This window comes from Phacochoerus africanus, chromosome 16 (genome assembly GCF_016906955.1).
Source record: "Phacochoerus africanus isolate WHEZ1 chromosome 16, ROS_Pafr_v1, whole genome shotgun sequence".
In the NCBI taxonomy this organism is placed as follows: Eukaryota; Metazoa; Chordata; class Mammalia; order Artiodactyla; family Suidae; genus Phacochoerus; species Phacochoerus africanus.
The window spans coordinates 38145121-38159691 of record NC_062559.1 but is presented as its reverse complement, the minus strand read 5'-3'; the positions used below and the strand labels follow the sequence as shown (position 1 = coordinate 38159691).

Below are 14571 nucleotides of genomic sequence, written 5' to 3'. Positions count from 1 at the left end.
GGCCAGGGATCGAACCCACAACCTCATGGTCCCTAGTCGGATTCATTAACCACTGAGCCACGACGGGAACTCCGACCTTGTGTTTTTAAATGAAGAACAGACACTTAGAGGAATGATGTTGATACCAGAGGCAGGAGTTAGGAAGGAATTTGGAAGTTATGCTGAAATCCCAGAAATCACACTTGTAGATAGGGAGAAGCATATTCAAATTGATCCTATTGCTCTCCGAAGATAAATGATACAATTTCAAGGGATGGGATGATCAAGAGTCCTGCTGCTCCAGAGATTCTCTTGAGGTACTTTTCATACCACTGTACCGGCCTGTCTGTACAAAGTCCTCATTTTCACAGGGAACAATCCGTATGTGTGTGCTTCTCACAGTGACAGTAATCAGTGGGCATGATCCATCAAAGCCTCTTTCTTTCGAAAACTGAAGTTATAGACCCAGACACTGCTTTATTAGTATTCCAAATACCAGTCCTACTCTACAATAAAAAGAGTAAACAAAAGTGGTTCTCCTGGTGCTCCCCCAGTACCCCCCAGTCACCGGTTTTTTGTTTGTTGATTGGTTGGTTTGTTTTATGGTCATACCTGTGGCAAATGGAAGTTCCCAGGCTAAGGGTCAAATTGAGCTGCAGCTGCCAGCCTACACCACAGCCACAGCAACACCAGAACCGAGCTGCATCTGCGACCTATGGCGCAGCTTGTGTCAATGCCAGATCCTTAAGCCCCTGAATGAGGCCAGGGATCAAACCTACATCCTCACAGACACTATGCCAGTTTCCTAACCCAGTGAGCCACAAGGGGAACTCCCCCCCAATCAAAGTTAATGGGAGCCTGAGATCATGGAATTTTCTTCCACTTATTAAAATCACTTGTAGTTTGAAAACGTCCTGGTAAATATTTCTGATTAGTGGCGATGAAACATGGATGGATGGATAGATAGGTAGATAGATTTAGATTTAAAGGTGGTAGTTTAGGAGTTCCCGTCATGGCGCAGCAGAAACGGATCCGACTAAGAACCATGAGGTTGCGGGTTCGATCCCTGGCCTTGCTCAGTGGGTTGAGGATCCGGTGTTGTCATGAGCTGTGGTGTAGGTCACAGACACAGCTCAGATCTGGCATTGCTGTGGCTCTGGCATAGACTGGGCAGCTGTAGCTCTGATTAGACCCCTAGCCTGGGAACCTCCATATGCCGTGGGTGCGGCCCTAAAAATACAAAATAAATAAAGGTGTTCGTTTATTTGCTGAAAGAATTCAGTAATGACCTATAAATGTGATAAGATAATATTAAGCTGGATGACAATTTTTCATATCTTGTATATACAACGGAAGATAGTAACTTTATTTTATTTTTCTTATGGCTGCACATGAGGAATATGGAAGTTCCCAGACCAGGGATTGAATCCGAGCCACAGCTCGGAATAAAGCATCAGATCCTTTAACCCACTGTGCTTGGGATTGAACCTGCACCTCTGCAGTGATCCGAGTCGCTACAGTAGTGTTCTTGAGCCACTACATACAGCCGCTACTGTATTCTTAAGTGCTACAGTGGGAACTCTAGAAGATAGTAATTTTATAATGCAACATGGTAATGTTGGCCAAAGACTTGGCTTCGATGTTTATTAACTGCAGCTTTTTAATATGACTTGACTTCTCTGAGCCTTGCTTTCTGCCATTGTAAAATCAAAACAGTAAAACTTCCTTCAAGAAGTTTTTTGTAAGGAGTATGTATAATATATGTTAAGTGCCTAACAATGCCTGGGATATAGGGGCTCAAAAATATTTGTTGAATGAATAAGTAGTAGATGTAGCTTTTATTAGTTATTACAGTATTTGTCAAACTTTATAGGCTTTAAACCTGTCTATCCCATGTTCCTCGGGAAGTAAAAATTAATGCTTTCAAACTTAACTACAAAAGCAAATACATCTGTTGCAAAAATTCATATTGTATAAATATACAAATAAAAAGTGAAAGGCCCTACTCCAAAGCCCATACCTTAGAGGTAAGTACTATTAAGAGTCTGATATATATCCTTGTAGACATTTTTCTAGGCCTATATAAATATATGATATAATTTTTCTAAACATGAGCCTTATACTTTACACAGTGCTCTGTTACTTGAGTTTCTGATATAACATCTTGGACATCTTTCCAGACCTAGAATTCTCTATGTATGGTTAGACGGTAATTTATGATACAAATCTACTATAAAATGTACTATTTTTTGCTGTTTCAACCAGTGCTGCAATAAACATCCTTATGTAAATATTTTTTTGGCATATGTGCTAGTTATTTTTCCAGGATAAATTTCTAGAAGAGGAGTAGCCAAATATTAACCAGACTCTGCCAACTCAAAGGAAGAGTATTATGGAATAAATCGTGTCTCCTCAAAATTCATGTTTAAGCCTTAACCCCCAGTATCTCGGAATGTGACTGTATTTGGAGAAGGGCCTTTAAAGGGTTTGATTCCATTAAAATGAGGCCTTTATGGAGGTCCCGCTGTGGTGCAGTGGAAAGGAATCCAACTAGGAATTATGAAGTTGCAGGTTCAATCCTTGCCCTCGCTCAGTGGGTGAAGGATCCGGCATTGTTGTGAGCTGTGACGTAGGTCGCAGACGAGGCTTGGATCTGGAGTTGCTTGGCATAGGCCGGCAGCTGTAGCTGCGCTTGGACCCCTAGCCAGGGAACCTCCATATGCCACAGGTACACCCCTAAAAAGCGCCCCCCCCCGCAAAAAAAAAAAAAAGAAAGAAAAGGCCCTTAGGGTGGGCTCTAATCAATCTGACTGGTGTCAGATTGATTAGAGACAAGGAGACACCAGGGAGGGGCACCATCTGCAAGTCAAGCGGGGGGCCGGGGGGTGCCTCTGAGAAACCAAACCTGCAGACTCTTGGTCTTGGACTTTAAGCCTCAGAACTGTGAGAAAATAAATTTCTGTTGTTTAAACTACCCAGGCTGTGGTATTTTGCTATGGCAGCCTGAGCAAGTGAATACAAGGGAGTTATTCTCAAAGCCTTGCTGGCCCTTCTGCTTTGAGCTGAGGTCCGTATGGTGTGAGCAAGCCGTCCGAGCCGCTTGTTCCCTGCTCTCTTCATCCCATGCGCTTTCTCTGCCCTTCCTTTATTGCCCTCACTTTGCTTGCAGTTTATTTCACAGGGGATGTATATTATGACCCTTAGGGAATCTCAGTGATCTTTGAATGTTTGTGAACGGTTTGTTTTTTTGACGTACTTTATTCTGACATGACATTACAGGAAGAAATTATTACGGAATTTTCCCATTGAATTATCCTCCATTTTTCTTATGTGAACTATGAAACAAAGGGAAGAAAATCTTTTCCACATCATTTCTCTAATGTTTCTTCCATGGATTGATGGGACTAAAGAACTCATCTTGGTGGATTATTTTAAATTCGTTAGATAAATCTCTAAGATAATTCAGTTACCCTATATGAACCGAGTGCCTAGGTAGAATTCACACGCCTCAGGTGACTGCATTTTAATACACTCCCTCTCCCTGACCACCCCCTGTCCCCTACATTATATCTGATGTGTGTGCTTCCGTGAGAAAGAGGTAGGGAGGAAACTTGAAATTACCCGAGGATCCACACTCTGCTCTACTGCTGTCCTCAGTAACTTTCACATATTTGACATTCTTTCAATTTCCTGAAGAAGAGTGACTCACCCAGAATTACACAGCCACAGTAGCTGGAATAATTGGTCTCAAGTTCTCCTAATATTTTTTCTTCCTTCAGCAATGTCTTTTACTTGTAAAATGAGAGATTTCTTTGCTGAAGACTGCTGTGTGGTGGAGACAAAAGGAAAGGAAGAGGCAGAGTACCTGCCAGTGATTGAAAGGAAGGTTTTACTTTTGTGATCTCCTCCTTCTCTTGCACTCCCCGCCCCCCAAAGTTGCATTTCTTGCTCATGCACCACAGGTCTGGGGAGCTTGTGCTTACTTTCCCCCAACATCTAGTATATCTTAGGAAGCTGAGTCAGACCTGCCTCTTTTCTAGAACTAGTCCAGAGGGAGAGAGAAGGAGCAGGGCTGAAACAAGAGAAGTGAAAGGTGGACCTCTTCCTCTCTGCCCACCCTTGCCAGCAGCAGTATCAGCTAAGCCTTTCATTTGACTGTCAAGAGGATGCCAAAAACAAACAAATCTCATGGTGATGCTTAAAAAAAAAACAAAACAGATAAACCATGTGAAATCCAGGGTGTGTAGGTGTGTGTGTTTGTAGGAAAGTGTTTTTTGTTTTTTGTCTGACTTTTTTTCTCAATGTGTTTGTATGGGTTTTGAGGAGAAATAAAGAGTTGAGGATAAATTAAAGAGCAAATATGAAGATAATACAATAATCTCTTTTTGCAATATTCGAGGTCCATTTTTGGCTCTTTTTTGGTTTTGCTTTTTCTACTCTATTCAGTTTCCTTAGACACTTTGAACCCTAAAAACATATGCAATTATTTCTAAAACATTTTGCGGTTTTCCAAAAATGTTGGAATATCTACTATGTGCAAGGAATTATGCTAGGCTTTCACAAGATGAAAAGATAGTTAAGCTTAGTCTATTCTCAGGGTCTGTAGCTTCATAGCAAAAGTAATTCATGGTCCTGTTTGCTCACAGATTTGCAAAAACGGCTAAATTTTACAAGAGAAAAATTTTTTCTAGTTCTCATCGACAGTGTCTAAATGTCACTGACATTTAACTCAAACCAAAACATATTTTGAAATAATAAGCAATTAAATGAATACTTTTATCAGAAACAAGGATTTCAGAAGAGTTTGCTCACTTGTGTGTTGTACATTATAAGAGGAAAAGAGTTTCACCCATGCCATATGTGAACAATAGGACTGTAAAGTAATATAATATCATCTGTAATACATCTGCTTCATTTAAATTCAAACCCTAACATTTATAGTTTCAGTAGTTGGTACTGTGGTCTTATACATAACATGACAAAAATAATATTTGGGAAAGTTCTTGAATTTGTAGGTAGCTGATGTTGAGTTCTAAGGTCTCTTTGAACTCTTTAGACATTAGATTCTGTTAAGAAATAAATGTAGCTTTTTGGAACACGAACTCCAGGGAGAAATCCCTACAGTTCAACATTAGTGTTTAATGCTGTGTTTGCAACCATTTTGGATGCTAAAGATGGCCATTATTTTTATTTCATAAATCTGTTTATCTGTCTATGGAGGTTGACTGGCAAGATGGTATCATTTGCTGCCAAATTTCCAGAAGGAAATCAAGAGAAAAAAAAGAATATCCACTAAAAACTATAAATAAATCTCAATTACAGTTTCTTTCCATGAAATGGATCACATCATGGGAAAAAAAATCACAAATATCATCATTTGATCTTTTATTTTCTATCAGATGTATAACTTTCTCCCTAAAATAGGATCCAATCAATATCAAATGATTAGAAGTATAGTACAAGAAAGAGTCTTTGTCGAGAGCCTCATAAAGGGAGTAATGACACACTATTTTAACAATTACTAAGCATTTGTTGTTTGCCAGGAAGTCTCATGGTAATCCAATACTATTGCTTCACATAAAGCACATTATTCTAGCACTGGCATTTGCTTCCTCTCTGAATTTCCTATTTTCCTAGATATGAGATCTCCGAGGTGCACCTTTGAAACTAGCCCTTCACTTAGTGGTCTATGAGGAAAAGTGATTTTGAGAGAGTAGTTTCCTCCTGTTAAAAATGATAGCCTTGTTCTAACATAACATGTTCCATCTACATAAACTTTGTTCAATTCAATTCACTTTCACGAACCGCTTATACAGCAGGAGGCATTCAATCATTGCCAAAGTCAATATATTAAGTCTAGTTGTTGAAGGCAGCTGGTTTCCCATAAAACCATGTGTCCTTATTTCCTATTTCAGTCAGTTTGTGATTCAGTGGTAGGAAATGCCAAAGGGAGTTGGCACCAATGGCATTTTCCACTTATAATAGATTTTTTTAAATGTACTTTGAATTTTTCTCCAATATCGGGCTCAGGGATATTTCAACCGTGTAATCAGATTGGATGGCTCACAACCAGGTGATGATTGGTGAGAAAAACTCAAGGTAAATGGCTTCCTCTCTTCCCTCAGCCCCAGAGGGCCACTGCGCTGCCAATGCCAATCTATTACCGGGGACAGGGAGTCCTGAGAGCAAAGTGGGACTTTTATCTTCATTATAAGTAAATTTTCAGGAGAGCCCTGGAATTTGAAAATTCCCTGAAGCTCCAGTGATAAATTGAGATAAATCAGGCCCCCTGGGGCAGTCTGGATTCAGACATCCTATTTTTGTGCTGTTTTCTCCTCCATTCCCTCCCTGGCTGGTGGGGAAAACAAACAAACAAACAAACAAACAAAAAACTCCTCCTTCTAAGGTAAAGCATTTAAGAATGATAGCTATTTGTTCTTTACAATCTCTGATCTTCAAGTTGCAAAATTCTCTCATTTTATTTTTTGTTTTGTCATTATTGCTATGTTTTTAGCTTCTCCAGTGGGATGAAGTTTGATCTTTACAAAGGAAAGGGAAGTATGAGGCTTTATTTTTTCTAATTTCTGTTCACTAGTTGTATAACCTTGCAGGTGTCACTTGACTTCCTGTACTAGATAGATTCTTAATCTATAAAAGGGCATGTCAATATCTCTTCCCTTTCACTTGCAAATCATTAACATTATCAATTATTTTAATTAAATTCTTGATCTCAACAGAACTTTCCTCTAAGCTATGCTATTTAACCATGAATTTAAGAAAGTTTTAGTTAGTGGCTCTTTATTTTACATATCATGTCTCAATCCTCTCCTACTGTCCTTCAAAGGAATAAAAAGTACTCAATGTCTTTTTGGATATTTGGACATTACTGTTAACAAAGAAATATTGTAAATTGCCTAACTAACTTTACAAAATACATATCTGAAATTTCAAGCTCCGTTCCTACCACCCAATCTGATTATGTTTGCTAAGTTTGTGCAATGTAGTGACTCAGACAGACTTGTCCTATAAGAAGGGCCATATCACTTATACTGTCACTTTCTGAGTTGTTTTCCTCAAGGAAAACCTTCATATGGACCGAATACCATTCACATGTCCTTGTTCTTGCATTAAAGGTAAAAGTACCTGAAAAATGTGAAAACAAAACAAAATATCCTACCCTTTCACCAGACCAAATGCCTCACAAATGAGAATAGGATTCAGGCCAACAAAGGAACAAATCCCTTCATCTGAGGTTCTGTGTTTTGGAAAAGCATGAGGTCTTCGAAACTTGTCTCAGACTTTTACAAATTCTGAGAACTTGAGTAAATCACTTCACTTCTCCGAACATTGGTTTCCTTATTTAAAAAATAAGGGTAATATCTATTTCACAGCATTGTTATATGGATTCAATTTGATTGATGTGAAATTGCTGGCTATAAAAATTCTTATCTTCAAGTAAAGTATTGGATTAAGATGGGGTAGTCCTGATTCTATTACCAAAGCTAGAATGTTGGTCTGTATTTAGTGTAGACAATTATCAAGACAGTTATTATTTGTATGAAACTCCATAGTTTAGAAAGCACATTCACCTAAAAAATACTTTCACCACTGCATATTCAGATAATAAGCCTATTTTTGGTTTTGTTGTTGTTGATGTTATTTTTGCCTGTTCAGATATTAATTCTCAGCATTCTGAAAGAAGCTTTAGGAAATATTGAGCAGCTGCGTGCCAGAGTTTGGGCAAATTGACATTCATTAATTATTCAACACATCTACAGTGAATACACATAATATGTGCTAGTGCAGCAATTCTCAAACTTTTAGGTTCAGAATCCCTTTACATTTGTACAAATCATTGAGGATCTCAAAGAGTTTTGTTTATGTGTAATATATTTATTGATAATTACTGTATTAGAAATTAAAACTGAGAAAGTTTAAAAATATTTATTCACTGAAAATAAATTAATTACATGTTAACATTAAGAACACATTTTATGAAAAATAATAATCTTCCAAAACAACAACAATGAAAAATTGTTTAAAGAGGGCCATGCCATAGTTTTACATTTTTGAAAATTCCTCTAATGTCTGGCTTAGTATCAGGCAGCTGGATTATTTATGTGTGTTTGCATTCATCTGTTGCAATTATCACACTTCACATAGTATCTGGAAAACTCCACTATTTGCTCATAGAGACAAAGTGAAAAGGGTAAAAAAAAGTCTCAGTATTATAATTAAAATAATTTTGATCTCATGGATTCCCTCACATCTCAGAGACCGCCCTCAAGAGTTCCTCATTCCACACATTAACCACTGAGCTAGTGTCTAAGGCCCAGAAATATTTGCTGAATGAAGTAATGAATACCATACCTTATGCTAGGTATTGAGGATACACAAGTGAGCAAGACAAGAGTCCCTGGCTTTAAGGAGCTTAGACTCCAATGGAAGAGACAAATATTTATATAACTGTGCTATTAGTACCACCATAGGAGTAAAAAAGTACAAGATACTACGTGGGGTAAGAGGGTACCTTGCCCAATCTTGGGACATAAAGGAAGGCTTTTTAGAGAAAATGATGAGACTTAAAGGAGAAAGCCAGGTAAGTAATGCAAGTATAAAAAGGAGAGTAAACTGTCCCAGGCATAGGGAGAACCAAGGCTCGCTAGAGATGAGAGAGAAAGCAAGGCATGGCCGCTTGACCAGAAATAAAATGTATCATGTAAGTTTCCTGAGGGGAAACTTGAAGACTTTGAACAGGGGATTGACATAAAGTTCAGAAAGGTCACTCTAGGCACATGTGAAGAATGAATTGGAGTAGAACAGGGTAATAGGCAGAAAGACTAACAGTTGAGGCAGGAGATAATATTGGCCTAGCTGGAACAGTAGTAGCGGAGATGGAGAGCAAAGGAAAGATTAGAGATAAATGAGAAGGAAAAACTCTCAGGACTTTCTGATGACTATAGGAAATAAGAGACAGGGAGGAACTGAGTATAATACCATACTGCTGGCTTAGGCAGTTGGGTTGATGATACCATTTAGATATTGGGAACATAAAAGAACATACAGTGAAAATGAGGAGTTTCATTTGGGATATACTGTTTTGAGATATCTTGGACTATCAGGAGATAGCTATATCTATATCTATATATTTATTTATTTATTTTAGGGCCACACCTGTGCCATATGGAAGGGGTCAAATCCAAATCTGAGCTGCACCTGCTGGCCTACACCACAGCAACTCGGGGTCTGAGCTGTGTCTGGGACCTACACCAAGCTCATAGCAACGCTGGATTCTTAACCCACTGAATGAGGCCAGGGATCAAACTCTCATCCTCATGGATACTAGTCAGGTTCATAACCCGCTAAGCCACGACAGGATCTCCATCAGGACATGTATTTTGAAGACAATCAGGTGTGCAGATTTACAGTAAGGAGAGAGAACTGGACTAGAAATTTTTATTTAGGATTCACCAGCATATATGTATAATCACTGAAGCCATGGAAGTGCATGAGATCCCCAAAGGAGGATATAAAAAGTGAGATAGAAATAAACTGACTAGGACACAACTCTAGGTACATGGACACTTAAGTGACAGGCAGAAGATGAGAGTCCGAGAAGGTAAAATAAAGAAGCCAGAGATCTAGGAGGAAAACTAGGAAAGTACAGTTTCACAAATTAAGGGATATAAATATAGCAGGCCATGGTCACTAGTATCAAATACTTAACTAAAGTTTTCAAAAAAAGTCATCCACTAGATTGAATGAAAAGGTTGGTATAACCTTGTTGAGGATATCAGTAGAGTGATAAGGACAAAACATCAAAAATTTACTGAATAAATAATCCATTGAGTGAAGTTCCTGGCAAGGTAGGAGGAGACAGAATCCAAAGAGTAGGCCAAAGAGATGGAACACAGTGAACATACAGAAATATATTCCTTAGATGGAAGGACACACAATCCATTGGGATGTCTGAAAGGTGGGTGTAGATGCAGGTAAGCTTATGAATGTGGAGGCAGGAAGCTGTTGGAATTCCTCTCTGATGGGTTCAGTTTTTTGCTGAGAATAAATGAAAACAATGGAGATAATCTGGGGTGGCCGTTGTGGAAAAGAGATTTAACTAGGTTAACTAGTACTGCTTGGCCCGCTTAAGATTGAACACTGTAAATATACAGTGGAAAAAAATCCTCATGGTCTCTCCAGAATATCAGATCAACTTTTTGTTAAAAAAAAAAAAAGCAAAAATTTTCTGAACGAGAAGGTTAAGGTCTAGACTATATTGTATTTACAAATATAATATTGCAAACAGTGCAGTACAGATCATGAAACGAATATAATAATTCTATCACTCTCTGTTCCTCCCAATATCATTTATGAATCACAATCACAGGTGCATGCACACAGACACACTCACCAACTACTGAACTCCTCATGGGAGAAGTTCCATAAGATGTCATCATCTCACTCCTTGTACCCCTCGATCTAATTTTCAGTGGAAAGTGGTGAAGCTCTTACTGTGTGGGTTGGGATTTGTTGGGAAGAATGAACAAATCTCAAAGAACTTATCAATATTATTTATATTAAGAGTTTATCCATTTCAGAAAGCAAAATAACACAATTCACCTTTTTCATATCCATTAAGAGATCTCCCTCAAAGAAACATACCAATAGAGATGGAAGGCAGATATCTTTTTTTTTTTTTAATAAAAAATAAACTATTAGGAGTTCCTGCCAGTGGTTAACAAGCCTGACTAGCATCCATGAGGATGAGGGTTCAATCCCTGGCCTTACTCAGTGGGTTAAGGATCTCGCATTGCCATGAGCTGTGGTGTAGGTCACAGATGTAGACTTGGATCCTGCGTTGCTGTGGCTGTGGCATAGGTCAGCGGTTGCAGCTCCAATTAGACCCCTAGCCTAGGAACCTCCATATGCCACAGGTGCAGCACTAAAAAGACAAAAGACAAAAAAATAAATAAACTATTAGATTTTATTAAACAATAATAGTATTCAGCACACTTTTATTTTTCAAATGATCTGTACATAGTAACATATAATAAGCATTTATTATGGACTGGGCACATTTAGCTCTCACAAAAACTCCATTAGGTAAGTAGTATTATTTCCATTTATAGATGAGGAAGCCAGATCACAGAAAGCTAAAGCAACTTATCCGTATGTATATGGCTAGTAAGTGGTAAAGCTGGAATTTGAACCCAGGTGATGTGACTCCAGATGCTACATGTCTAAGTTCCCTGCTGCACTGCCTTCTTCAAAGGAGATATTTATTACAGTTTCCTAAAGTAAAACGCTCATGTGAAATTTCAGAAATTTAACACAATGATTGGTTGAGCAGACATCGTAACACACTCTAAGAGCAATTCAGCACAAATGGAGTTTTAAGAAACAATATTAAGACACAAAATAAGTTGTTTCCTTAGGTAAAATTTCCTTTATTAAAAAAAATTACTTGGAAACCTTTCAACAAGAGTATAGAAAATAATTACAATTTAACACCCATGTATCCTCCAGCTACCTTTAAGGTTTTGCCACATTTTTTTGCGTATTACTTTTGGTGGAAAATAAAACATACAAGTGAACTCAGTTACCTTCCCTTCTATTCCTCTTAGGAAGTAACTGCTATTCTGAATTGGTATCTACAACTTCCTATGATTTTCAGTTTGATCTCACAGTTTATTTTCAAACTTTTATTTATTTATGGTATACCATATACATCTTCTGTGAGTTGTTTCCCCCCCCCTCAATATTATGTTAATGAACTCTAAATTAATACTAGTAGCTTCTCATTAATTTCCATTTTTACCATTCTGTGTATGTCAGTCTGTCCAATGATGTAACTTATTCATTCATTCTCCTGTAAATGGACATTGAAATTAGCTCCTTCATGGCTGGGGGTTAAGGATCTCAGCATTGTCACTGCTGTGACTCTGGTTACAGTTTGTGGCTGTGGGGTCCATCCCTATCCCCAGAACAGCCAAAACAAACAAACAACTCCCAGATAACTACACTCCCCGACACACACACACACACGCAATGCTGTTATGAACACGCTTGTGCGAGCTCATATACAATTGCTCCGTTGCATACGACAGGGAACTATAGCTAATCACTTGTGATGGAGGATAATGTGAAAAAAAAGAATGTGTATCTGGGTATAGCAGATACACAGCAGAAACTGCTGTACAGCAGAAATTAACAGAATATTATAAACTAAAATTAAAAAAAATCCTCCATAACATACAGCTTAACAGGAAAGATAACTCGTGTGCATGAATTAAGACAGCGATTAATTTTTAGGAAAGTACAGAAGACCAGGGTTTGCTCTGAGCAAAGTGAGGCTACTTTTACTAGAAAGTATTTGGTGAAGGTTCCAACGACTCGGAGATATTCACTGCTAATTAACCACACACTTTAACCCTTCATTAATCTTTAACTGATAGCCAATAGTTTCACGTGTGTCCATTCATTTCCTTAACTAGATAGAGTGCGAGCGCCACGAGGACCAAACCTGCACCAACGAGCTAAGCCAACACGAATGAATGTGACCGTGGAGAATCCGCAGTGGAAGCTGCAGCAGCTGACCTCTTGACTCTGCCAGGCCATCAGAAAGTGACAGCGCGAGGGCAATGTCGGGTTAACCAGGGCCTAATCTCACTTTCTACTCCGAAAGTCAAAGAAACTGAGTAAACAGGTATAGATTGGGGCATAGGCACCTGCCTTTAAGGGTCTCTCTTCACTGGCACGGGCGTTGCCGCCAGGTCAGTAGCTAGGAGCCCAGGGGTGGACGCGGCCCGGCCCTAATCATAGCCTCCCGCTCTGGCCTCTTGCAGCGGCGCCTCTTTGCTTTACGCCAACTTCGTAAGGAGGCGTTAAAGCCAATCCGGCGGCTTTCCCAGCTCCAAAACCTGACGTGAAATTGTGCGGGGCTGCATTTACGGCGGCCATCTTTGATTCGGGCAAAACCACACCCTCGCGCCCAACCGGCCCCTCCCTCTCAGCGTCCCCAGGCTTTTTACCCACAAACGTAAGGCGTTAACCTTAGAAGCAGTGTTGAAGAAACACGCACAGAGGCCTGAATGTCCGTGACCCCAGAGGTGCCAAATCCCGCCAATTTTAACATGGCGGCCAAACCAGAAGAGCAAAAGAGTGCTGACGCCAATGAAGTCATGCTCGAAAAACGAGCAAGTCGGCAGGGCGCCGAGGAAGTAATCTCGCGAGATTGAAACCAGCCGCCTCTGGGCCCGGAAGCCTAGTCTGAGGGGGCGGGGGAGGGAGCCGGAGTCGGGCGAGAGCCAGTGGAGGAGTCCTCCTGCGGTCGTCTGCGTAAGCGGGGCAGCGACGCCGGGCGGTTACGCCGCGAAATCGGCGTAGGCGGCTTTGGAGAATCGGCGGGCTGCGCTGCTCCCGGGCTGGTCGCGGAGGGGGGAGGGGATGTCGGTCAGTGCGAGATCCGCTGCTGCTGAGGAGAGGAGCGTCAACAGCAGCACCATGGGTGAGTCTCAGCTTTGGGCCGTCGCGACTCGGGTCGGCGGGTCTGGACGCAGGAGGGTTCTGCGGCCCTCTGACCGGGCGAGGGTAACGCCCTGGAGCAAGGCGGGGGGCTGCGGCGAAAGAAGGTGGGGCGGGGGCGACGAAGGGCCCGGGGCGCGGTGGCGGCGGGCCCGGGGGGAGGGGAGGCGGCGGCGGCGGTGACAGTTTGAATTGAATGTGCGGAGAGCCGAGGCGGCGGCATTTCCTGTGCCGCGCGGGCGGGCGTGGGGGGCCGGGAGATGTGAGCCGCCACACCGGACCCGCGGCCTCCGCGGACGGAGCTGCCCGAGCGGGGTCGTCTTTCCCTGGCCCTCCTGTTCTGCGGCCCTGCTTCCCCCGCTCGGCGGTCGCAGCACCCGCCGCGGAGCTCCCCTCGTGGAGGAGGGGGCCTGGAGAGGAGGGTGGGGGTGTGTGCGCGCGCCCGGGTGAGGGTGCTGTGTGGGCCGACCCGGGGAGGGCGGCGGCGGGGAGGGAGGAAGAAGGATGCACCGGGCTGAAGCTGCGGTGGAGGTGGAGGCGGCGGCGGCGGCGGCGGCTGCAGCGGCTGAGCCGCGTTGCCTCCTCGCACCCTCTCCCCGCCTCTCCGGGCTTCCCCCCGGCCCCCGGCGCGGCCCCAAAGGCCGGTGGATGGCGGGCGAGGCTTGAGTAAGAAGGATAATGAGCCTGGTTTGGGCTAAATTTTTAGGAAAATGGTAAAAGAGTGCGCTTAGGAAGGGCGCCCTCCCCAGGAGCGGAAAGGGTGGGAAGGGTCGCTGGAAAAGGGAGGGAGTCGGAGATACGGACTGTTGATATTTAACGAAATTCATTTTTGGAAGCATTTCAGTATTCTCATTTATTCTCTTAAGAAGCCTTTTCATTTCCTTTCCTCCCCTACGCATTGGAAAAAGAACCAGGGCCATTTCATTCACATTTTCCACTCCTGAGTTCCATTTCATACTGGGTGTATAGTAGGAAATAAATGTTTTTTGCTAACACATTTCCTTTTGCTAAGTTACATTTTGAGAGGACACTGTTTCAAATCTGCGTTTTCATAGTGTAGGCCAAGAA

At 41.5% G+C, this 14571-nt stretch overlaps 2 protein-coding genes across 3 annotated transcripts in view; one reads left to right on the top strand and one right to left on the bottom strand.

The window, feature by feature from the left end:
- Positions 1-12939, bottom strand: part of LOC125117325 (uncharacterized) — a 104732-nt gene extending 91793 nt beyond the window's left edge. Inside the window, exon 1 of the mRNA XM_047763123.1 lies at positions 12844-12939. Coding sequence (XP_047619079.1) covers positions 12844-12939 — 96 coding nt within the window. The remainder of the gene's footprint in view (positions 1-12843) is intronic.
- Positions 12940-13259: 320 nt separating this feature from the next.
- SEPTIN7 (septin 7) overlaps positions 13260-14571 on the top strand; it is a 101709-nt gene continuing 100397 nt past the window's right edge. The window contains exon 1 of one of the 2 annotated variants that reach the window (XM_047763082.1): positions 13260-13486. In XM_047763082.1, coding sequence (XP_047619038.1) covers positions 13426-13486 — 61 coding nt within the window. In that variant the 5' untranslated portion in view covers positions 13260-13425. The remainder of the gene's footprint in view (positions 13487-14571) is intronic. The other variant, XM_047763081.1, reaches the window with a different exon arrangement.